The sequence below is a fragment of the Durio zibethinus genome, chromosome 13 (assembly GCF_047325235.1).
Source record: "Durio zibethinus cultivar Kanyao isolate XHJ-2024 chromosome 13, ASM4732523v1, whole genome shotgun sequence".
Lineage (NCBI taxonomy): Eukaryota > Viridiplantae > Streptophyta > Magnoliopsida > Malvales > Malvaceae > Durio > Durio zibethinus.
The window spans coordinates 21,860,020-21,884,172 of record NC_143174.1 but is presented as its reverse complement, the minus strand read 5'-3'; the positions used below and the strand labels follow the sequence as shown (position 1 = coordinate 21,884,172).

Here is a 24,153-nt window from a genome sequence, read left to right as displayed (position 1 = left end):
AAATACAAAGAAATAATGCCATCGTGAAGCATAAGGGTTTTAGGTAACGCTACAGAATTTTACCATCACTCGTTTGTGCTGTCTCGTACCAACTGGTACTAATTTAAAAAAAAAAAAAAAAAAGTTTAAGATTTTTTAAGAGGCAATTAGCCATTTAGGTGGAACCTATCAATCAACTAGAAAATCAAAGGGGAATATGTCAATCACCTTGGAGTCCAATTGTGATATAGATAGTGATGCATCAAGGGTGGCCGACAGAGGATCCAAGTCTCACACGACAGGAACACAAAATCAGCCCAACATTTACTATAAAACATGCCACACTCTACTCAACAAATTCTTCACTATGAGGTAAAAATTGCCTGAGGGCTGCATGCATTGACTGTTCAGTGCTTCATTTGTTTCTATATTTCAATCTCCAACTTGCCAGAGAATTAAGCAATATAGAATTAGCTAGCATTTATCTGGTACCACAGACTCACAACTTCTACCAACCACAACATCAGTTTAAGGCAAGAAACTATAGATACATATTGAACCATGATCTTTTAGTTCATCATCAATTCATGATGGTTATGGTTTTGAGAACTAATCCACACTTAAATTATGATCCACCAGCCCCACCACATAGTTATAGTTAAGCACAGTGTAAATAACCTGCCAACTGGCATTAATCTTGAGTTTCCAGGTCTGTATTCAAAAAGATACAGAACCAAGTATGGTCATAGGAGCATTGATATCAATTGATCTATAGAATCAATGTCACAGGGATTATTTGGAATTTAATAAGCAATAATTAATACAAAAATAATCACTTGAGGATTATAGATGCTCGTAGATCCAAGACAATATAGAAGCTACAAAACTGGATGACCGAATCCTTTATGCTCATTTAAACAGAATTAGGTGTTTGTGCATGTCTAGTGTGGTTTTGCAACATACCCATCAACAGCAAAGTTTCGTGTGGCAGCAGGGATTGCTAAACGAATTCCATCAAGTTCAGGACTTGCAATTATTTGGCACCCCAGACGAGACCTGAAAAGTTCAAGAACATGGCAATCCATTTAGATTAAATTTCACACCAAAAAAAAAATCTCTAGCAGATGTATAATGAAGGAACTCACGTTTCTGTAAGCCCAAAGGCCAAGTCCAACATGTCATTTTCCTCATCAGTTGGATCTTCTAAGTTATTATAGTACTCCATGTCCTAGCAAAAGAGTCAACCGTTAGTCCCTAATAAATAGGTTGAAAAATATTACAAATTATCATAAACCAATCAACAACACGTTTGATAACATATAATGCCATTAGCATACCATCACTATGACATGGCATGTTGAACAAGCAAGTGAACCCTCACATGCTCCTGAAACAACAGGACAAGCAAACATTGTTAGAAATGAATCATAAATTAATTGATTCAAGTAATTAAACCATCTGTGTGTGTGTGTCCAAAACATGTTAACTTAATTTGTATCACAAAAAAAAGGAGGTTTTCGAATCACATTATGTTCTACTTCAATTGCTAATGCATTCTTAATGCAAAAGAACATGTTTAAGATAGATATATCACTATAAAGGACTTGAGTAAACGAATTACTCCAAGAAGATAAAAGTTCGACCTAAGGAATGCTACAAAATAATTATAGCAACAATGAATCAGGATCCTTGCCTTCAAGCTCTATATCATTTTCATGAGCTGCTTCCAGCATAGACATTCCAATAGGTACCTGAATGGGGATTTCTTCTCCATCCTTTGTAACAAATGTGACAGATATCCTGCCAAATAAGACAATCTAATGTGAATAAAAATTAAAAAAAAAAAAAAATTAACGCATATATAGCCATTAAGCATTTAAAGAACAATGTTGGGAACTCAAACGCTATGCTTTCAAAATCATTGAATGCCATAAATTGCAAATCTGAATCTCCCACAAACTAAGTGCAAGAACCACATCGTGCAGAGATGTAATGTAGATCAGAAATGCAAACCAACAAAATCCACACCTAATTAAAGATACATGCCTATACAGACACAAGTCCTCCGATCAATAGGTGCTGGTGCTGAGGATGCTACTCTACCCACATCTCAGCTGAGGCATTAATTGACCACCAAGATTCTATTTTGCTTTGAAGCATGCCAAAACATGTCAAAACAATATTGAGTCTTGACAAAAAAAAAAAAAGTTTTTCCCAGGTAGTATCAGTGTAGAATAACTTAAACTGATGTTGTATTTACAGCAGCATCTCTCCAAGAACATGTAAATCAAAATTAGATTTTTGTATTTCTTCTTCATTTCTTTGTCTGCATATTTCTTTTAAACAAAGAAAAAAAAGAAAAGAGTTGAGAATTTACTTGATCTAAATAATTCACCAATACTAGAAAATTAGAACTAAAAAAGGATAAACAACTTCATCCAACAGTCATAAACAGCATGCCACTATAATATTCAAAGAACTTACATTTCTCTCTGTCCATTCCCTCCCTCAGAAGCATTGTTGGAAGCTGAGGTTGAAAAATCATGATGTTTTTGAAATATGATCCCTTGAAAGCCTCTAGTTTCTGGCAGTAATTCCAGCTGTCCAAAAAATTGAAGAAAGCGAAAAAGATAGTGCAAAAAGTTTACTTATAATTAGCTGAAAATGATATCTTTTTTCCTGGATAAATAACTAAAGGCCAAAATACTAAAAAAGCCCTTGAATTATTCTACTTTTTTTAAAAATTAAATCATTATACTTTTATAGTACTCATATAAACCCTTTTACTTTAAATTGTATCCAAATAAGCCCGTATTTCAAATGAAAGATTGATTTATGTTAAGAGTTTCTTTAGGTACAAAGTAAAAGTTAATGGCTTATTTGAATACAAATTAAAAGGCCAAGAGCTTATTTGGATGCAAATTGAAGGTTAAGGGCTTATTTGGGAACAACAAAAGTATAGTCTTATCTAAGTGAAAAAGTTCAAGGGCCTTCTTGTTATTTTAGCCATAACTAAAAATGTAATCCTTTTTTTCCAATTTTGTCTACTGTAATACCAGCTATATGTATTAAGGATTTAAATTACGGTCGCGGACACGTTTTTTGTTGCGTCACGTTTATCGCAATTTTGAATATAACATAAATCATTACGGTCATCAAGTTTGTAAATTTTTTTTAATTTTGCACAATTTACTATAAAATATAGTAATTATAATTATAATAATACAAACTAGTACTTTATGATTTTTAAAGTAATTTAAAACTTTTAATTTTTTTATTTATAAATTAAAATAATTTTTTTCACATTTAGTAGTTATAATTCAGAATTAAATTGCATATTATAAATGCTTTTCATTATTATACCCATTAAGTTCATGGACATAAATGTTATAAATACATATGATGGGAAAAAAAATCTTATATGAAGTTAATTAAGATTATAATTAATTTAATTAGAAAACTAGTGATGAACATTTTAGATATTTTTATAATATACATTTATTGGGGGAAGATGATTAAAACTAACTCTTTGACCATGTATACATATACTTGACTATTAGATCAAATTTTCAAGTGCAACATATTAAATAACTAATTAAACCAAAATAATATAATAGTGGCAAACTAATCTTTATTAACTAATAAAAATATACAATTAACAATATCATTAATAATATTGAAATACTGTGATTTTAAGTTTAAAAAAAAGAAAAAAAATATTGTGATTGGTTGGGCTGAACCCAAAACCACCAAACCTTTCCCACATCCCTAAATTCTTCAAAATTCATGATTAAACCTCTCTGTTTCTTCCTCTCTCTCTCTAACTATCTCTTTCTCTAAAAATCCACAGCATCTCCCATGCTTCCTCTGTCTCCTAACCTCTTCCAATTTCCAGCCACGCTATCTCTACCTTCTTCATCAACCCAAGCCACCAGAGTAACCCAAGCCCCTCATCTTCCCATGTTGGCAGTTAAAGGGTGTTTTGCTTCTTCTCAACTTTCAAGGTCTAAGGTGGTCATTGATTAACTTCAAAAACATGTTATTTGATCTTGATTGAGGTTTATATTTGCTGATTGAGTTGTTGGCTTAAGGGTTTTTGTTGTTTCGAATGTATTTTCTTCATATGAAATTCTGTGACTGCTGAAAAAAGGAATGCGGTTTCAAATTACATTTTGGGTTGAAAACGGTGATTGTGGCTGTAGCATCCCGCTATGGCCACTATTGTCCACTATACCGTTATTTTGCGGCCGTGAGCCGCCGTTATGAGCATGAATTTCGTTCACAACCCAATTTCAGGTATGTAGCGGCGGCGGAGGCTACCAAAACCGCAAAATAGCGGCCGCAATGCCGCTACAGAACTGCTATTTGAAACCCTGAAACGCATATCATTCTTCAATGTTTGTACCAATACCGACCATTGATGTGTCACACTTCAATGTTTCTAAAAGTTATTTTCTAATTATTCTGGCAACTATTGTCACCTCCATATCTCATCAAATGTATGTCTGCATGTTTATGATATTTTCTCACATAACTGTGATCAAGGTTATAGTATTAGTTTCTATCCTTTTGAAAATCACAAAATTGTCAGTATAACTAACATTGATCAAATTATTCCATCCCCTTAGTAAACAAAATTACTGCCACACTATTTTCTTTCAGTAGATATGATAAGAGACCGTTCTTTTCATATGAAAACTAATCTAAAATCGCTATAATTCAATTACCTAAACAACACATATATCTTCAGGACTGTCTACAGCTGAATCAGCTTAATAAAAAAAAGGAGGCAAGGATAAATCCTGTAATTAGCTCATTGACTAGTCTAGACGTTTCATCTCCTAAAGGCATAAGATTTATCCACTATTATGTGACATAACTAACTGCAATCTGCAGATAAAGAAGCTTATCTCATTCCTTTTCACAACTAAAACTTCCAATTATCAATAAACTTCTATCTTTTCCAATTTCACTAAATTAAACTCCACCATTCAAGATTCCTAATAGTGTCACAAATACATAAGCACTAGATTAACTTAGAACATTGTCAACAACAAACAAATCTGAGGGTTAACCATCCACCATGTCTTAGGCTGCTTTCTTTCAGTGACTCGAAAGGTATAGATAATGCAAGTAAAACTATATTTTTCCTTTTTTGAAACATACGAAAATAACCATTACTGACCAGAGAGCGCTGGTACTGCCCACAAGCCTTTTGTATGTATCTTGTTCTAGACATATATGTATATCCGCCTGTCAAAAAGAATGCAATTTGAAGTCAAGTTAGTAAATGAAAAAACATTTCATACAACTCATGCATTATTAAGAACCTGTAAAAATACCATTATTATCAATACAAATTGTCTGCTTAGAAACTACAAGGGTGCCTTATTTTTATTAAAAACAAGCTCCAAATATTAATAATGCCAATTTCTATAGAAACAAAGCATAAGAAATAAACCCAGAAGCATACCTCTTGATAGCTCTTTGGCAATCCGAAATCCAACTCTAGAAAGCCTAGAATTTAGCATTATTCGATGTAGTAAAGCAGCACCTGTTTAAAGGAGAAAACAAAATAAGCTTTAGAACTTAAAAACTTCAAGCCTTTAACAAAGATATCAAATCCCAAATGGACTTGCTTTTAAAGCGGATTAATTTGAGACAGTTCAACTGGGTTTTGAGCTAAGCATCTGCTTATGGATATGGACAAGCACTTAAATCTCCCGAAAGCCGAAATATCGACAACACAAAACGTGCAAGTGAAGAACTTTAGAAAAAAGAATATACCTGAAGAACGGAAAGGATTTGAACCAGGTCGGGTCCAATCAGTTCTGTTGGATTCTACGACGAGAGCTCCGACTTGGTTTGAAGGCTTTTGAAGACAAAGGGTGGCCGCCGGCTAGGGCAGTTGGCTGAGGTTAGATGAACAAGCGTCTTTTGAATAATATGAGCCGCAGAGAGAGATGGAGGCGAGGAGAGAGAGTTCCAGATCAAACGCGCTTGAGACTTGAGTGATAAAACTTAAAACGGCGCCGTTGAGAAGAATTTTGACATTGGAAAAAAAAAAAGAACCAATAAGCAAAGTGGAGATGCGGGGGATCGAACCCCGTGCCTCTCGCATGCAAAGCGAGCGCTCTACCATTTGAGCTACATCCCCTCGATGATAAATCTTTCAATTAAAATTTTTTCAAATTCTAAATCATCAAGGTGCCCGCTGGACCATGACTCCCCGGCCAACTTCTATCGCAATTTACCATTCTTTTGTATAGAAAGTGGATGGAATGGTACAAAATATCTCGTATTGAAATTTATGTTCGGATAAAACAGTAGTAAAAGGAAATAAAGGTAGGTTTTTTTTTAAGAAAAGACAATGATACACATATGATATATCTTTATTTGTTTAGTTACAATTAGTAAAGGAAATAAAAAAAAAATTATAATAACCATTATTTGATTAAACAGGTAAAAGAAAATGAAAAGATTAATTATAATATTCTTTTTCAATTATAAACTTCTTTCTATAAAATAAAATATAATATAAAACTAATATTTTTGTAAAGTATCAAATAAAAATGTAAAATAATGTACAGTATTTTTTTAATTGTAAAAAATTAAATATTTTCTAAAAACTTGTCGTAATAGTTTTGGAGCCACTCGACGAATTTGAAGATAAAATTAAAAAAAAAATCGAGTTGCTATCAATCTTTTTTTGCTATATACGATTGATCATCTATTAAAATTTATTTTTTTAATAAAATTTTAAAATTAATTAGAATTTATTAAAAATATAATTTTAGGGTTTGCCAGTTTAGATTTGAGAATCGATTACGGGTGAAGAATGATTAGTACCCTCACAACATTTATTTGAAATGATATCTATTAACTATGTTTTATCCATTGATTTTGATAAAAACAATCTTATTTTTTGTGTTTGAAAAAGAATTTCTTTGATTTTTTCATTTATTGGAATTTGGTTTTTCTTTTTTGAATTAAAAATTTGTTATTCAATTTTTATTTGAGAAAAATAAATTAGAACATTTTTATTGAAATAATTCTTAAAATGTTCCAATACGTTGGTAATATTGAAAGAACTATTTCTCACATAGAGTTTTCTTAAGCATCGCTTCTTTGAATATTTTAAAATCTCATCATCGGAGGCTCAAATTTATTTTTCGTAAAAAATTATGTCGTGTTTTCAATGCAAATACTAACATGTTGATGCACATATTTTATTTTACTTTTTAAAAATTTTATTGATTTTTTTTTTTTTTTATTATTTAAGTTTTCAAAGAAAAGATGAATTTTCATTATATTGTAGATTTTCTATAAATATTCCAATACATTGATAATATTTAAAAAAAATCCTCTCACCTAGAGATTTCTTAAAACATCTCTACTCAAAATACTTTTAAAATTTTGTCATCGAATAAAATTTTCTTTCTTCTCATTTTTTATTTTTATATTATTTTTAACAAATTAGTTAATTTTATTTTTTATTAATTTATAGTAAGAAAAAGGAAATTTTTATTATATTAAGAATTTTTTATAAATACTCCAATACGTTGGTAGTATTTAAAAAAAAATTTTCACCTAGAGATTTCGTAGGTATCATTATTCGGAGTACCTATGAATATCATCATCGAATAAAAAAATTTTTTCTTATATTTTTTATTTTATAAGGTTTATTTTAAAACTAACAAAATTATCAAAAATTTTAACTATATATATATTTTTTATTTGTATTTATTTATTAATTATTTATTACAATAAAAAATTATCTTAGCAAACTTAAACATTTTAACATGCATAAATATTAATAATAAAATTTAAAATAATAAAAATAATTTAAAAAAATTTAAAAAATTACTTGAACTGGATCGGTCAACAGTTTGATCAACGTCATCCAAGTGGTTCGACGGTCTAGTTAGGTTTAATGTAGGTTTGGTCCAGTTTAGGCTGATTCAACTGGATCGGTCAGAGGTCAAAGGAAAAAAGGAAAAGCGGGTAGTCGGGTTAGGTGCATGGACCCCTATTTAACTGGACCTATAAGGCTACCACACAGTCTTCTAAAGGTCAAATTGACATCATTTTGGTCATTTAATGAAATAACGTCATTTTAGTTTTCAACTTTCTATAAAACCCAAAAAAAAATTTTCTCTCATTTTTCTTTTCTCTCTATTTCTCTCTCTTTACACTCCCTCACTCTATCAAGCTCTCTTTTTTTTAAAACGATCAGCCAGTGGCTGTCTATCACAATGGCCGTTAATTGTCGGTCGTCGACGTTGTCACTGATTGTTGAAAAATCCTAAAAAAAATCCAAAATTTTTTTTCAACCCCCTGAATACAGATCTAGGCCTAGTTTCACCTGAATCTCATCAAAATGACCTAGATTGAACCTTAAGTGTTCAATCAAACCTCTTTTTTTTTTTAATTCTAACTTACATTTTTTCTCTTTTTTTTGTTTTGTGAGGCTGATTTTTCTTTTCTCTTTTTTTGGCATGAGTTTCTCGATGCTGGGTTCCTCCCCTAAAAGAAAATATTGTGATTTTTGGAATGATGATTTTTTTTATTTTTGGTGTTAATTTTGTTTCAGACTAATTTTTTTAGTATTTTTATGGTTTTTTTGTGTTAGAAAGAGGATATATGGAGGCTGTGACTGGGAAGGCCACAGATGAAGTCTGTGGGGCGTGAGTGAGTAATATGCTGAGGGGCTTTGGATGCAGGCGTCAAGATTGGTCTTCTAAGCTGTTATGGATGGGTGCTTTATAGGGCCAACTACCTAACGAGAGTGGGTGGTACAATGGTTTGCAGAAGGTGCAGAGGTGATAATGAGGTTACAGTAGAGTGGTTCTACAAGGGAATAAGTGGCCAGAGCTTTGGTGAACAAGGGTGGTAGTGGTGCTGTACACGGCACCCATTAGCATCAGCCCCATTATTTTTTTACTTTTTTTTATTTTTTATATTTTTTTATTTATTTGTATTATTATTGTATTTAATAATATTATTATCTTACTCATATTCTATTTTAATACTAAATTAAAAAATTAAAAAAAAAATAAAAATAGCAAACCCAAGCTCGATTTTAGAACCGAGGCCCAACTCAAAAGCCTGGACAAATTTGGTGTCTACAACTGTCCTTCTTTGCGTATTGCTGAGAATCAAGAATAGTACAAAGACAAAAATATCAAATTTGTTCGAGTGAAAAGTTTTTTTTAGATGACTTCAGATATCACCACCAAAGAAAACTCAAATATTACTATTGAGAAAATGCAATTCAAATTTTAACACTCGAATATCACCATCGAGAAAATACAAATTACTTCGGATTTCGCCACCAAAGGAAAACTAGAATATCACCATCGAAAAAAAAAATACAATTCAAGCTTTAACACTTGGATATCACCATTGAGAATATGCAAATGACTTCAGATATCGTCATCGAAGGAAACTCGAATATCACCATTGAGAAAATACAATTCAAGTTTTAACACTCAAATATCACCACTGAAAAGATACAAATGACTTCGGATATCACCACTGAAGAAAACTTGAACATCACCATAAAAAAAATATAATTCAAGCTTTAACACTCGAATATCACTACTGAAAAAGATGTAAATGACTTCGGATATCGTCATCAAAGGAAACTCAAATATCACCTTCGAGAAAATACAATTCAAGCTTTAACACTTGGATATCACTACTGAGAAGATGAAAATGACTTCGGATATCGTCACTAAAGAAAATGCAAATGATTTTTAACACTCGGATATTACCACCGAGAAAATACAAATAATTTCAGATATCACTATCGAAGAAAACTCGAATATCACCATCGAGAAAATGTAATTCAAGTTTTAATACTCGGATATCACCATTGAAAAGATATAAATAATTTTTTAACACTTGGATATCACTATCGAATGATTTTAAAAAATGTCTTGGATATCACCACCAAAAAAATGCAATTCATACTTTAATACTCGGATATCACCATCGAAAACTTTGAAAATAATTTATCATAATAATTTTCTTTACTGATACCAATTTCACTAGGTTAACAACTTTCCTGCCAGCTAGATTGGGTCTAAGGCTTTCATCTTATGCCATCTCGTTGAAAGTCTTAAAAATTCTTGATCTTTTGAACATGTTTTTGCCCATTTTTTTTTGTTTCCAAAATTGGTGAACACCACTATGATATAAATATCTTCTCTTAAAATGATGATGCAACTAAAATGTAAATGTCTTTTCTTAAAATGATGTTCATGAGATGCAAATATTTTTTTTTAAATGATACATATGAAATACAAATGTTTTTTCTTAAAATGATGCATAAAAAATACAAATATCTTTTCCAAAAATACCAATACATACATTCTTATCAATGATGGACAATCTAATAATGCAAATGTAAAGTCAAAAGATTCAAAATGTTCAAAAATTTTTTTTTAATTTTTCAAAGTTTTTTTCTTTCAATCCCAAGTTTTTCATCTCAATTTCAAATCCTTTCTTTGCTACTCATTTTTCATCAATTTTGCTTTCTTTTTTCACAATTTGGATTTCTCGACTTTTTTTTCTATTTTTTCATCTTCAAATCAAACATACATATGATCAACTCAAACTTGATGAAAAGGAATTGAAGAAAATAAGCCATCAAACTATGGTGAAACTCAACTGATTAAACATACCTTTGTATTAAAAAGTGTTTCCCATAGTGCCACTTATTTTTTTCAAAGTTTTTTTTCTTTCAAAAATTTATTTTAAAAAATTATATTTTAATGACAAAATCCTAAAAAAAGAAAGCATTAGTCAACCTTTATGAAACAATGTGACTCTTAAGTCTCTAAAAAAATGGTAATCATTATTATACATATATCCGAATAGAATGCAATTTCATCTTTTCAAACGGCTTGGATGATTAATTATCAAATTAAGGTTTACATGAAAATTTAAACTTTTATCCAGGCTCAACAATAAATTTTTTTGGGAGGTTCTTTAGTGATTAAATCATAATGACACCCTTTTTAGTATCATAATGTGATATTTTAATAAATGTTAAAACCAGCTATGGTAAATTCAAGATCATATTGAGAAATGCTAAGATTTTTTATGATAATTCTTGCACATATCTTAATCATTGATTGTAATGTGTTTTCATGTTGCAATCTCATTTTAGTTTTAGACTACCTATTTTTAGGTTTTCACCTTACAGCTTCATTCTTCTATTTTTTTTTGTTTTTTTTTTATGATTTCATCGTGCACTAAATATTCTTGTGAAAAAGAAAATAGACAAAAATGAAGTTGGTTATGAAAAATTTTATAAGAAACAAACTTTTCAGTTCAAGTATCTATGTTTGATTGAAACAGACTTTCCAAGATATGTAACATAAGTCAAGGTTTGAGGTTATGAAAAAATGGATAAATAGGCCTAAAACATATGTTTGAAGGTGATCAGACCAAGGATCATTTCACATCATGTGAAAGACTTTCTTTTGGGCATTCATCCCTTTTATTTTTTCAATTGTAACATCCAATCATCCCTTTTTTCTTTCTTTTTTTGTCTTTTTTTATTTTTTTTATATTGATTCCATTTTTACTTTTTCGTGCATATTTCAACATTTGCTTAAATATGTTCAAAAGTTTTAAACTCAATTTATTTGACATTTGCTCCTACAACTTAAGGCATTTTTCCTTTGTTATCGAAGCATGACTTCATCATATAGATCTTTCTTTGTATTTTTCCCCTAATGTAGAGGATGATCATTAATCAAAGTTCATTTAGAAAAAATTCACTAGGCTCAAAATGGTAGTAAATGGATAAGTTATTGTTTATGAAAGAATGAAGAAAGATGGCTATTGTCATTTCAAACTTGGTCACTTATGTTGAAGAGTGATTCCTTAAAAAAACTTAGAATTTGTTTTTATCACCTCTTTTTTTATTTTTTTTATTTTTTCTCTTTTTTTTTAGATCGTTTGAATATCTAGAGTGCACGATGTAACTATCAACATTTTTTTTCTTGTTTTCATAACTTATATGACAACTAATCTTTGTTATATCTTGATAAATCAACAAGGTTTATATGACAATGAAAATCTTATTGAAAGGGTTTATTTTGGTTTCGATTGCACATGTCCTCACATAATTACATAGTGGCATAAACTAGGTAATCTTAGGGTAATTAAAAATTATACTCTTCTATCAACATGCACTTATACTAAAATGGAGCACTTATGTATGACTTTTTGTTTGGAGCATAGCCTTGACACCTATTAAATCACCAACATCTAGATAAAAGAGCATCATATTTGTTTGATTTTTAAGGAACTCAAATTTTTTTTTCAGATTAATCATTTCAGTGTTTGTTGTCTTGACGAGAGGCATTACAAAGTTCAAACTTGTATCCTTTGGAGCATTAAGGTTTTTTCAAGTGGTTTGGGGATAAGAAAAGGACATGGGAATATTTTATTCGGATAAGTTCATAATAACGACCACCAAATTTTTTGAGACATTTTATTATGAAGAAAAAAAGATTTTTTTTTTTAATTTTTTAAATTTTTTTCAAAAATTTGAGACAAAAAAAAGAAAAAAAAAGCTCTCTCAATTAACATTCGATTCAACTTTTATACGAGTCATGAAGTTCGTATGCATGTCTAATACAAAAGTGGGAAAGAAAACAAAAGTGACACACTTTTTAAATTGATACACCTCTTTACAATACCAAACGAACTATTATTTTCTCATAAAAGCCATAAAACCATTCTTTAATATCTCATCTATCTAAATTATTTGTATCAATACTTTTAACACCCTTAGTTCACCTCTTTTATAATATATCAAGGTAAAAAATTTTCAATGATATGAAGATCACTTTTAGTTTTAAATTTTATTTTTCAGTTTTAATAAGATATTTAACCTTGTATTTTAGTGTGGGATAATTCTTTGTCAAGTGACCCTGATTTTCATTATGGTAATCACATTTTGCATTGAGATCATACCATTTTAGGTAAGGAGATTAAGGGGTTCAAGACGTACGGACTCAAAAAGCTGATTTTGGATAAGTTGAAGTAACAATTCTGTGTAAGATATGGGAATAAGATAAAAAATAATTCTTTTTTTGATATTTCTTAGAGCTCTCAGATCACTACTTAGATTAGATCTCTGTTTTGATCTGGTAGGTGTAGTGGGATGATTATATGAATAGCTGAATGTCTAAAAAAATAGTTAAAAATATGATGAATAAGCTGATTGTTATAGTGGCTGATACGGTTGATTAGGATGAGGGATGGATGTAACATTATTTATAGGAAGGTACTGAGTTTGGTACACTAGTGTGGGTTATGAAGTTAAACCTCCTAACTATTATCCCACGTAGTTTACTACTTGGGCTTCATTTTTTTTTCTTTTGGGGAGCTCTGCTTATTTTTTTTGCATCAAGCTTGTAATTCTTTATTACGTTTTCAATAATTTCATCGGATCTCACCATATCTATAAAGTTTTTAGTTGCATTACCTATCAGTTTCTCGTAGTACAATACTTTCAAGGTATTCACAAACTAAATAGTTATCTATTTCTCAATGAAAGGAGGTTGAACTTGTGCAATCACATCTCTTCATCTTTGTGCATACTTTTTAAAAGTTTTCGTTACCTTCTTTTTTATGCTCTATAGAGATAAGTGATATAGAGTTAGATCTATGATATATCAGTATTGTGTAAAGAATGCTTTTATGAGATTCTTTCAGGAATAAATATGAGTTTTGTCTAGTTAAACGTATCATTTAACTATAAAATCTGTAAGACTATCCTAAAATATATGTCTTAGTAGCTTCTCATCATGAACATGTGTTGTCATCTTTTAACAATACATGGTGGTATGAGTTATTGGGTATTTTATGCTACCATATATTTCAAACTCAGGGACCTTGAATTTAGGTGAAATGATCACATCTGAGACCAAACAAAGCTCGACTATGTTTATGGAGCTATAAAAATCTATTCCTTTATGGCCTAAGTCTTTCTTCTAATAATTTCATTTTCTATTAAGCACTAATATCTTTTAGCTTTTTTTTCTCTTTAGGATCATCTAAGTCTGGAATCAAGATTGTCTCAAATGGTTTTTCTACCATGATGGGATTAGTAAAATTTTAAAATTATCTTAGAGCAGATGTAGATGTTACTCATAGATAAGGATAGGCATATCTTCATGGAGTACGAATTTGAATTCTGACTTCTTAAGAAGGTTGAGGTGGTTATGGCTCAAACCTTGAAGGATATATAAGATCTACCATGTCTGGTGATTGCTCTTGAAGGCTGAAATTTTTTTTTCACCGTTTTTTCTTTATCAAGATTTTTTAGCATGCTCATTATTTTATTAATATCCCTTTTTAGTTCTTCTTAAACCTTGTCCATCCTATCAAATCGACTAGCCTGTTCTTATTTTATGATTTTTGTTTGAGCTCTGACGTTGTATGAATGACGAGTAGGTTGAGTTGAAATTTTTGGTGGGCGAGCTATTCTTGAACTTTTATTACCATAAATTTTTTTTTAAATTAGAATGCCATGTGTTGAAAATTTTATTTTTTATTTTTTATATTTTTTTGGAAAAAAATAAAAATGGTGCACATGATGCATGAATGCAAGTGATAGATATTTGCTTTTGCATAAATTTCAGTACTAAAAATTTTGATTGATTCATACAACTTTTGTTATATGAGATTTATCATCCTATAAGAGGATGAGCAAATCTATAGTTTTATAGGATCTATGAAGATCTTTTCTAAAAAAAGATATCCTAAAACAGATACCTCGACGCATAATTGTATGATATAATTTATGTAAAAAGAAAAAGAAAGGAAAATAAAATTGAGTTAGTGTGAAAATGTGGTTTGAGATTAAAAACTTTTTGATATTTTTTGTTTTGTTTTTATTTTTTTTTTGTGGTTTTTATTACACATAACTTTTATTCTTATACGTTTTAGACTTAGGTATTTTTTAAAAAAGGTTGGCGAAGCTCTACCTAAGGTTGGCTTCTTCCGGCTTATTATATGCGTAGTTTGGGTTATTACACATCTAAAGATTCTCAAATTGTTTCACTGTTGTCCACGCTAGACTAATGAGGCATCCCGATCCTCACCCATTACAAGCTACGAACAAAAATGATTCAATTTAAGTGAAAATATTTCGCTTGCCATTACAGAGATTATCACCTCATAAGAGCATAGGTACTTTACTTCCTCCTATAAGGGATGGAGCCTAGGTATATAACTCATGCATGGGATGCATCGTGTCATTATGTGTAAAAATGTATCCTAATTTATCAAGAGTAATATATACAAAAAAATAAAGCATAAGAGGCATAGTAAAAAAAATGTGTGTGAATTTTTTTTTTGATTTTTTTACTATTTTTTATTGAAAATAAAAAATTAAAATCTAAGAAATTAAAATTAAAATATCGATTAAGACTATTTAAATCAAAATTTAATGATAACATGTAGTCAATTTTGGCCTAACTCTAAAAAAAATGACATCTCCAGTGGAGTCGCTAAGCTATCGTAATGGTTTTGGAGCCATCCGACGAATCTGGAGACAAAATTTAAAAAATAAAAAAAAAAGAGTCACCACCAATCTTTTTTTGCTATGTGCGATTGGTCACCTATTAAAATTATCCTTTTAATAAAATCTTAAAATTAATTAAAATATATTAAAAAGATAATTTTAGAGTCTGTAAAATAGTCTAGGTTTAGGAATTGGTTACATATAGGGAAGAATTAGCATCCCCACAATGTCCGTTTGAAACAATACCAATTAACTATATATTATCCATTGATTTTGATAAAAACAGTCTTATTTTTTGTGTTTAAAAAATAATTTTCTTAATTTTTTCATTTATTGGAATTTGGTTTTTCTTTTTTTAATTAAAAATTTGTTATTCAATTTTTATTCGAGAAAAATAAATTAAAACCTTTTTATTAAAATAATTTTTAAAATATTTCAGTATGTTAGTAACATTGAAAGAAATCTTTCTCACTTAATGATTTCTTAGGCATCACTTCTCGCTAATATGTTGATGCACATATTTTATTTTACTCTTTAAAAATTTTATTGATTTTTATTATTTAAGTTTTTGAAGAAAAGAAAATTTTTCTTTATATTGAATATTTTCTATAAATATTCCAATATATTGATAATATTTAAAAAAATCATCTCACCTAAGAATTTTTTAAAACATTTTTACTCAAAATATTTTAGAATCTGTCATCAAATAAAAAAAAATTTTTCTCATTTTTATTTTTATATTATTTTTAACAAATTAGTTAATTTTATTTTTTTATTAATTTATAGTAAAAAAAGGGAAAATTTTATTATATTAAAAAAATTATAAATACTTGAATATATTGATAGTATTTAAAAAAAAATCTTCTCACCTAAAAATTTCAAAGGTGTCACTATTCGAAGTATCTGTGAATCTCATTGTCAGATAAAAATTTTATTTTCTTACATTTTTTATTATTTTTTTATAAGGTTTTATTTTAAAACTAATAAAATTATAAAAAAATTTAACTATATATTTTATTTATATTTATTAATTATTTATTTATCACAACAAAAATTTATCCTAGCAAACTTAAACATTTTAACATGCATAAATATTAATAATGTAATTTAAAATAACAAAATTATATAAAAAATACAAAAACAATTACTTAAATAGGACTGATCAACGTTCTAGTCAATGTCGATCTAGGCGGTTCGATGGTCTAGTCGGGTTTAACATCGGTTTGATCTAGTTTGAGCCGGTTCAACTAGACCGATCAGAGCTCAAAAGGAAAGTGAGTCGTCGGATAGGGTGTGCGGACCCTAGGTTGGGTCAGGGTTGACATGCGGATCCTCTAAGAGTGAAAACGATGTTGTTTTAGTCTTTTAATGAAACGACATCGTTTTGGCTTTTAACCTTCTATAAAATTAAAAAAATCTTTTACTCTTATTTTTTTTCTCCCTTACTCTTTACACCCTCTCACTCTCTTAGACTCTCTTTTTCTAAGACGATCGATTGGTGGTCATCCGTCACGTTGGCTACTGATCACCAATTGCTGATGCCATCATCGACCATTTGAAAAATCCTAAAAAAATTTCCAAAAATTCCCTTTGACCCCCTTAATACTGATCTGGGCTTAGTTTTGTCCAAATCTCATTGAAAATGCCCTAGATCGAACCTTAAGGATTCAGTCAAAAACCTCTTTTTTTTTTTAATTTTAACTTGCAATTTTTCTCTCTTTTATTTTTGTTTTGTGAGGCTGATTTTTCTTTTCTCTTTTTTTGGTAAGAGTTCCTCGACGCTAGGTTCCTCCCTTTAGGGGAGGACTGTGATTTTTGGAATGATGGTTTTTTTTTTTGTTAATTTTGTTTCAAGTTTTTTTTTTTTTTGGTATTTTTTGTGGGTTTTTTGTGTCAAAAAAAGAGATGTATGAAGGCTGTGAATAGGAAGGCCATGGATAAGGGGTTTGTGCGGTGTAAGTAGGGTGCTGAGGGGTTTTGGATGCAAGAGTCAAGACTGGTTCTCTAAGCTGTTGTGGATGGGTACTTTATAGGGCCGATTGCCTGGGAAGAGTGGTTGGTACAGTGGTTTGCAGGAGGTGCATGGGTGATAATGGGGCTATAGTATAGTGGTTTTGCAGGGGAATAGGTGGCCAGAGCTCTAGTGAATAGGGGTGGCCAGGGAAGCGGCGGTGGTGTTGTGCATGGCACCCACTAGCATCAGCCCCCTTTGTTTTTTTATTTTTTTCTATTTTTTTGTATTTTTTGTTTATTTGTATTATTATTGTATTTAATAATAACAATATTATCTGACTAATATTTTATTTTAATACTAAATTATAAAATTAAAAATAAAATAAAAATAGCAAACCCAGGCCCGATTTTATAATCGAGGCCCGACTCAAAATCTTAGACAAATTTGGTGTCTACAAAACTTGTTATAAAATATAAAAATCAAATATCACAAATCTTTACCCATAGGACATGATACATATGTTTAAATTAATTTTATAGATTAAACAAATGACATGACAAATAATATTGATTATGTGACTTAGGACACTAATTTTATTTTATTTTAATTGGTACATTAATTCTTTTACAATTATATATATTGATTTATGTATTAAAATATTAATATGAAATTCAATCATTTTCAATTTCAATTTTATTTTTGTTTTTTGTTAAGGTTTTGCTTTTATTACAAAACAATGTTTTGTTTATATATATATATATATAATATAAGAGAAGGATCAAGTTACATAAAAAAAAAGTTTTATATATTTTTTTAACCATTAATTTCAATTAATTCAATTGATGAGATTAAGTTTTTTTTTTTTTTTTCATTTGTTTCTTTTATCCCTTAAATTTTATTGATATTAATAGTTCAAAAATATAGAACATTTTAATTTTACACTGATGTAAATTGATTCTTCCCTCTTATATATATATATATATATATATATATATATATTAGATTACGAATTCACCAAAAGTTATTAAAAGGTTTGATAATAACTGGATTTGAAAATTAATAAAAGATTTATTTGAAATGTAAAATATAATTAAGGACATAATAGTTATTTTAAGTTTAAGTTTTTTTTCTTTTTATGCCATTTTCTTTAATTTAAGATCATTAAAAAATTTAACAATGTAAAAGAAAGAAAAAGAGACTGAACAATCATTTTCATTTTTTTTTTCTAATTTTAATTTGTATGAAATCCAAATAAAAAAAAAGTTTCCTTATTTATTTCTTTTCCTTTCCTTACCTTAATTCAAACATTGAGTTAAGGTGGCATTTGATTAGGGAGAATTCACAAATTTTCTCTTGAAATTTTGATGGTGGGTATTTAATTCCTATGTTTGATTTAAGGTAATCTCATTATAGGAAAAAGTGACAGATTCTGAATAGTACTCAAAATCTCAGAATGAAAAACTCACATCTCTCTATGATATTCTAGAATTTCGGGGGAAAAAATTATCTTATTTTCAAATTTGACTTGAATAAAAAATTATGAAATAGTTATTACCTTTTTGAAAAGCATATTTGGAAGTAATTGGAACTTAGTTATAGGTTTTTGTATAGAAAAAAAAATTTTATATTGCAATTAAGGCATTTGGCATAAAGAAATACCTTAAATAATTATTTTATGTTTTTATAAATAGATTATTTAAGACGTTTTTATGTAGAAAATACTTAAATAATCATTTTATGTTTTAGAGTTTAGGGTTTAGAGTTAATATTTTTATAAAAGGATTACTTAAGATTATTTTTTATAAAAAATACCTTATACAATCCTTTATAAAATGATTATTTAAGACGTTTTTGTATAGAAAACACCTTAAATAATCTTTTTATATTTTTTCAAATAGATTATTTAAGGTGTTTCTATACAAAAATGCCTTAAATAATCTCATATTTTTTAAAAGAAACTATTTAAAATATTTTTAGACAAAAAACTCCTTAAATAATGCTTTTTTAAAAATATAAAGACATTATTTATCATTTGGATATTTATTATTAATAAAAATTAATAAAAAATTATCATCATTTATGTTAATAATATTATAATAATTATTTAAAAATTAATATACGTGAATTCTCACAATAAAACAAATGAATCTAAACATAAAATATTTTGAAAATGAAAAAAATTTCGAAAATCATACTTTTTTTTTTTTTGAAATCTATGATTCCGTAAACTGTCCCCTAAAATTTAAGTGAAAATTAAAAAAACAAAATAGTGGCTTCACATCTTCTGGGAAAAGATTAAAATAGTAGATAACCTAGTAGTAATAAGTTCATGTAGGATTTGTTATGAAATCAAAATAATTTATTATTTTTCTCCACTTTTAAATGATTTATAAGAAAATACAAAAATATAAACCTTTTAATCTCTTACTTAATTTACCAAAAATTAATATTTTAAATATCTCAAATCCAATTCCTTGTGCACTTTCTATTTACCTTGAGGAATATTTTTTTATGTATTACTACTAATTCATTTTATTTATTATTATTATTATTATTTTTTGCAAGTCTAAGAAGTTAAGAAAGCATGGAGGATATAATTTACGTTTCTTTAATTTAGTGGTTAAGAAATTGAAAAAAAAAAATTCAATTTCGAACCAAAACTTCTTCTTTTTATATAGATTATATATATCTTATGTTGAAAAAAAAAGCATGGACAGTGTAATAATAATTTTATTTTGAATTTATAATATTTTTATTTGTAATTAATAAAAATTAAATTAAATTAAAAACTAGGTTAATGTTATAAATAGTTTTTAAATTATAATCAAATATTTAATATGATATATAAAATTTAAAATGTTTAATGTAATACGTAAATTATAAATTTATTAATTAATGTGATATTTAAAAAATTAATTATCAATTACATATCATCATTTGAATGTAATTATATTAAAATAAATATTATATTAATTAATTTTTAATTTAAATATTATATTAAAAAAATTAAAATTAAAATATTAAATTAAATATTTAATATATATATATATATATATATTATACAACAACATACATAAACAAATTTATTACATTGATGCCTATGTGGGCAGCTCTTTTAAATGATATTTAGTATAATTTTTTTAAAAAATAAAATAGTTTCTTTTACTTACAAATTATATAATTTTAAAATTATTCAAATATAAAAATTATTCAAATTCTAATTGAAAATCAAATCAATTTAGAGATATATCTTTTTTAAAATTAAAAATATAAAATATGGATTTTATTTTTTAATAAAGAATTTTAGTTGTTTACCAAAAACTTTATTTAAAAAATTATTTAATTATCAAAATCTTTTAAACATATTTAAAAATTACAAAGATTAAGTTTTTTTCAAATCTTTCAACAATATTTTTTATCTTGATTTAAAAAATTATCTTTTTAAAAAATTAACATAAGATATTAAAAATTTAAGCAACTTTATGTAAGATTTTAAAAATTTAAAAAATTTTCGTTTTAAAATTTTAAATAATAAAATTATCAAAACGAATATATTCATTTGAACTCTAATTATCAAATTTATATTTCAAATAAATGAAAAAAAATTAATATTATATTTATTACTTATTATATTCATTTTAAATTTTAAAAAATTAATTTAAAAATTATCTATGTAATCTTAATTATTACTAAAATTTTTTTTTGTAAATTTAAGACTATAAATGTAATATGTTATACATTATTTTTTTTATTTTTTCAGTAATTTTCTTCAAGGTATATTTTATTACTATTATATTTGTTTTTTGTTTAGAACTTTTTTTCAAGATATATTTTATTATTATTACAATTTTATTTTTATGAAAAATAATATTTTTTTAATTTATTTTTTCTTCATTCACATGTTATTTAACATTTTTCATATTTTACACAATAATTTAGTTAAAATTACTAAAGTGAAAGTATGTTAATATATTTTTATTATTTAATTTATCATTCAATAATATATATTTTTATTTTTGTAAGAAAAATATAATTTATTTTTACTTGATATAATCTTATAGGTATATAAAAATTATTATAAACAAAAATTATTTTCATAAAAGTTATTGTTTAATAATAAATTAATATATAAATTTTATATATGTTATAAATTTTAAAGATTTAAATATAATTTAAAAATAAAAATTAATATATATTTATATTAAATAAATAAAATTATTTTGTGATATAATTAATTTTATTATAATTTAAGGTTGATGTGACGTTAACAAAATTAAAAAACAAACCTAAGACAGGCTGACTGGGCCCACGGAGATTGAGCCAAACACGTGCACACCAAAGGAAAGTGAAGCAAAGTTGGTGCAATAATGTGACACGTCGTCAAATTTGACCTAATCTATCGCTACAAGTTACGTTTACTCTTTTGCTTTCGAATTTCCCTCTTACTCCACCATACAATCGTTACTAAAAAAAACAAAAATAAAAAATGCTTTCTTTTTATTTTTATTAATTAATAATAAGTAATAATAATTAAAATCCATTGAGAGGAACCCTTGCATTTAGTAGCGAAAAAAGATAGACGATAAAGAAGAGCAAAAAAAAAAAAAAAAAAAAAACGGAAAACTCCAATCCCCGACACTGTCGCTTTACCCAAAGAAAATTTCGCTGCGACAATCAATGACACAACCAATTACTAGTAATAATTATTAAAAATCCCGAAAAACTTTGATTTGTCTAACAAATATTTAGTTTTTTTGGGATCCTCTTGGCCTTTTCTTTTGGGGAATAATTCTCCCTTTTTTTCTCTTTCAATTTCTCTCATTGGAAAGCTTTGCTTTTCCATTACCAAATTTCCTCCAAAGCCTTGTCCTTACCTCCTTTGCAATGGCTGTTCTTCTTCGGATTCTCTGCTAGCTCCTCCCTCCATATTCAGGTAATGAACTTTCTTTTTTTTTTTTTTGGTTTAATTTTGCTTGTTCTGTTTTGCAGGTATTTTTGTGGTTTTGTTTTCTGAGTAATAAAGTTGGGTTAGGGTTGATTTGACAAGGAAGTAAAGAATTTATGTGAAAGTGACAGTTTTGTCTTGATGGTTGGTTTGTTGATTTTTTTTTGGTTCTTAGGTTTCAATAGTTGGTTGTCCGAAATATAGCTGATTTGGTTTGTACTTTTATGGGTAGATTTAAAATTTTCGGTAATTGAAAAAAAGGTTAAATTTTCATTTTTAGTTGCCCATCAAGCTTAAATTATTTGAAAATTAGGCTAGCTTAAAATTTTCAGATCTAGAGTATTGAATTGGAGCTTCTATATGCAAAAATTGTTATCTGAGTGCAGGTCCAACATGCTTGAAAACCTAACAAATTTTTTTGGGGGTATTTTTATGTCAATTTATCTTGATTTATATTTGATAAAAAAAAATTTAATTGGGTCAATTTCATCAGCGTTTGAGAGAGAGGGAAACTAATCATATTCATAATTATTGCTAGCAACCCAATATTATGGTAGTGATTACAATAAGTATGTGATTTATTAGCTTAATTATCACATTATGATAGTGATTTCTTATCTCAATTTCCATATCATGAGTATGGAAATCTGTTAGTTTGATCTACGTGAAGGAAACAATAATGGAGTTTTTTTTTTTTAATTTTACATGCCCGCCCTTTATTCATGACTTTATCCAGTTTCTTCTAAAGGTACTCATGCATTTGCTTTAATCATGGACATTTATGAATGCACATGTAGTGGAAGATCCAAACCCTACAAATCCAATCCTGGGTTTCTTTTCACTATTGTGGTGCATATTTAACAATGGATGACCAAGGTGGTAGCAAGTTGACCGGAATCAGGCAGATTGTTAGACTAAAGGAATTCCTTCAAAAGTGGCAAACTGTCACATTAGGCTCAAGGTCAAATACCCCCCATTCAGAAGAAAATCATGGGGATGTCTCACGACCAATTAACAAAAGGCTAACAAATGTTATGTGTTGTGATTCTGATGAGGAGAGCTGCCACAGTCCTGAACCACCGCCTGATGTTCCAAAGGGATATTTGGCAGTTTATGTTGGGCCAGAGCTTCGGAGGTTTATCATCCCCACGAGCTACCTTACCCATCCTGTCTTCAAGATTTTGCTTGAAAAGGCTGAGGAGGAATTTGGGTATGATCACAACGGCGGGCTTACTCTCCCTTGTGAGATTGAGACCTTCAAGTATCTCCTGAAGTGCATAGAGAACCATCCTAAGGGTCACCTTGTTGACAGCTCAGTTTCTGAACAGGTCCTTATTTGTTTTTAGCTAAAAACATTTATTTCGTATGCAAATCTCACATGCTCATGGGACAATAAGTTCATTGCTCAGCTTCATTCTTCTCAAACTTTTCCCTAATATGAAGTTTCCATATGGTTTTGCAGCTGGAGATTCATTAAATATTGGGAAAGAGTAATTGTGCTGGTCTTATAGTGGTCAAGAACTTTTGGGGTTTAAAGCAAGGTCACCTTGTAAGCAGATTTTTTTTTTTCTGGTTAATTGGCAAACGATAGGAAACTTTTAGTTAGAAAATTTCAGGTGTATGAAATGAATGTGATGAGAGGGGGCAATGTTTAACCTCTCTGTCCTTATTGGAATGTGACTGGCATCTAATGTTTGATTGATAATGAAATACTTTTATGCA

At 28.2% G+C, this 24,153-nt stretch overlaps 2 protein-coding genes and 1 non-coding gene across 6 annotated transcripts; 1 reads left to right on the top strand and 2 right to left on the bottom strand.

Annotated features, from left to right (window-relative positions):
- Positions 1–717: 717 nt before the first annotated feature.
- LOC111303032 (uncharacterized) lies at positions 718–5,971 on the bottom strand. The gene is made up of 8 exons (XM_022899031.2): positions 5,767–5,971; positions 5,453–5,533; positions 5,165–5,232; positions 2,464–2,579; positions 1,673–1,779; positions 1,317–1,366; positions 1,125–1,207; positions 718–1,035 (listed from the first exon to the last, which is right to left on the bottom strand). Exons 2-8 carry the CDS (start codon positions 5,508–5,510, stop codon positions 921–923), a joined length of 597 nt encoding a protein of 198 aa, XP_022754766.2. The 5' UTR covers positions 5,511–5,533; positions 5,767–5,971; the 3' UTR covers positions 718–920.
- A 92-nt stretch (positions 5,972–6,063) lies between these two features.
- Positions 6,064–6,136, bottom strand: TRNAA-UGC (transfer RNA alanine (anticodon UGC)). Its single transcript has one exon. It is a non-coding gene; the product is annotated as a tRNA-Ala (tRNA).
- Positions 6,137–22,053: 15,917 nt separating this feature from the next.
- LOC111304151 (protein SMALL AUXIN UP-REGULATED RNA 16-like) lies at positions 22,054–24,153 on the top strand. 4 transcript variants are annotated; one of them, XM_022900669.2, is made up of 3 exons: positions 22,061–22,419; positions 23,229–23,759; positions 23,894–24,153. In XM_022900669.2, the coding sequence occupies exons 2-3, from the start codon at positions 23,295–23,297 to the stop codon at positions 23,906–23,908; spliced, it is 480 nt and encodes a 159-aa protein (XP_022756404.1). In that variant the 5' UTR covers positions 22,061–22,419; positions 23,229–23,294; the 3' UTR covers positions 23,909–24,153. The 4 variants fall into 4 exon arrangements, with proteins under 4 accessions (XP_089598172.1, XP_089598173.1, XP_089598171.1 ...); XM_089742046.1 differs by lacking the exon at positions 23,894–24,153 and having other exon boundaries at positions 22,054–22,419; positions 23,180–23,777; XM_089742047.1 differs by lacking the exon at positions 23,894–24,153 and having other exon boundaries at positions 22,054–22,419; positions 23,168–23,777.

What these genes read in the sequence shown, in the direction of transcription:
- LOC111303032 (XM_022899031.2), bottom strand. Translation starts at nt 5,510, where the DNA reads ATGCTAAATTCTAGGCTTTCTAGAGTTGGATTTCGGATTGCCAAAGAG. An exon ending in GGGAATGGACAGAGAGAAAT is followed by an intron (nt 1,780 to 2,463) that starts GTAAGTTCTTTG and finishes CTTATTTGGCAG; the next exon opens with GATATCTGTCACATTTGTTA. An exon ending in GCCTTTGGGCTTACAGAAAC is followed by an intron (nt 1,036 to 1,124) that starts GTGAGTTCCTTC and finishes TGAACTTTTCAG; the next exon opens with GTCTCGTCTGGGGTGCCAAA.
- LOC111304151 (XM_089742046.1), top strand. Translation starts at nt 23,295, where the DNA reads ATGGATGACCAAGGTGGTAGCAAGTTGACCGGAATCAGGCAGATTGTT.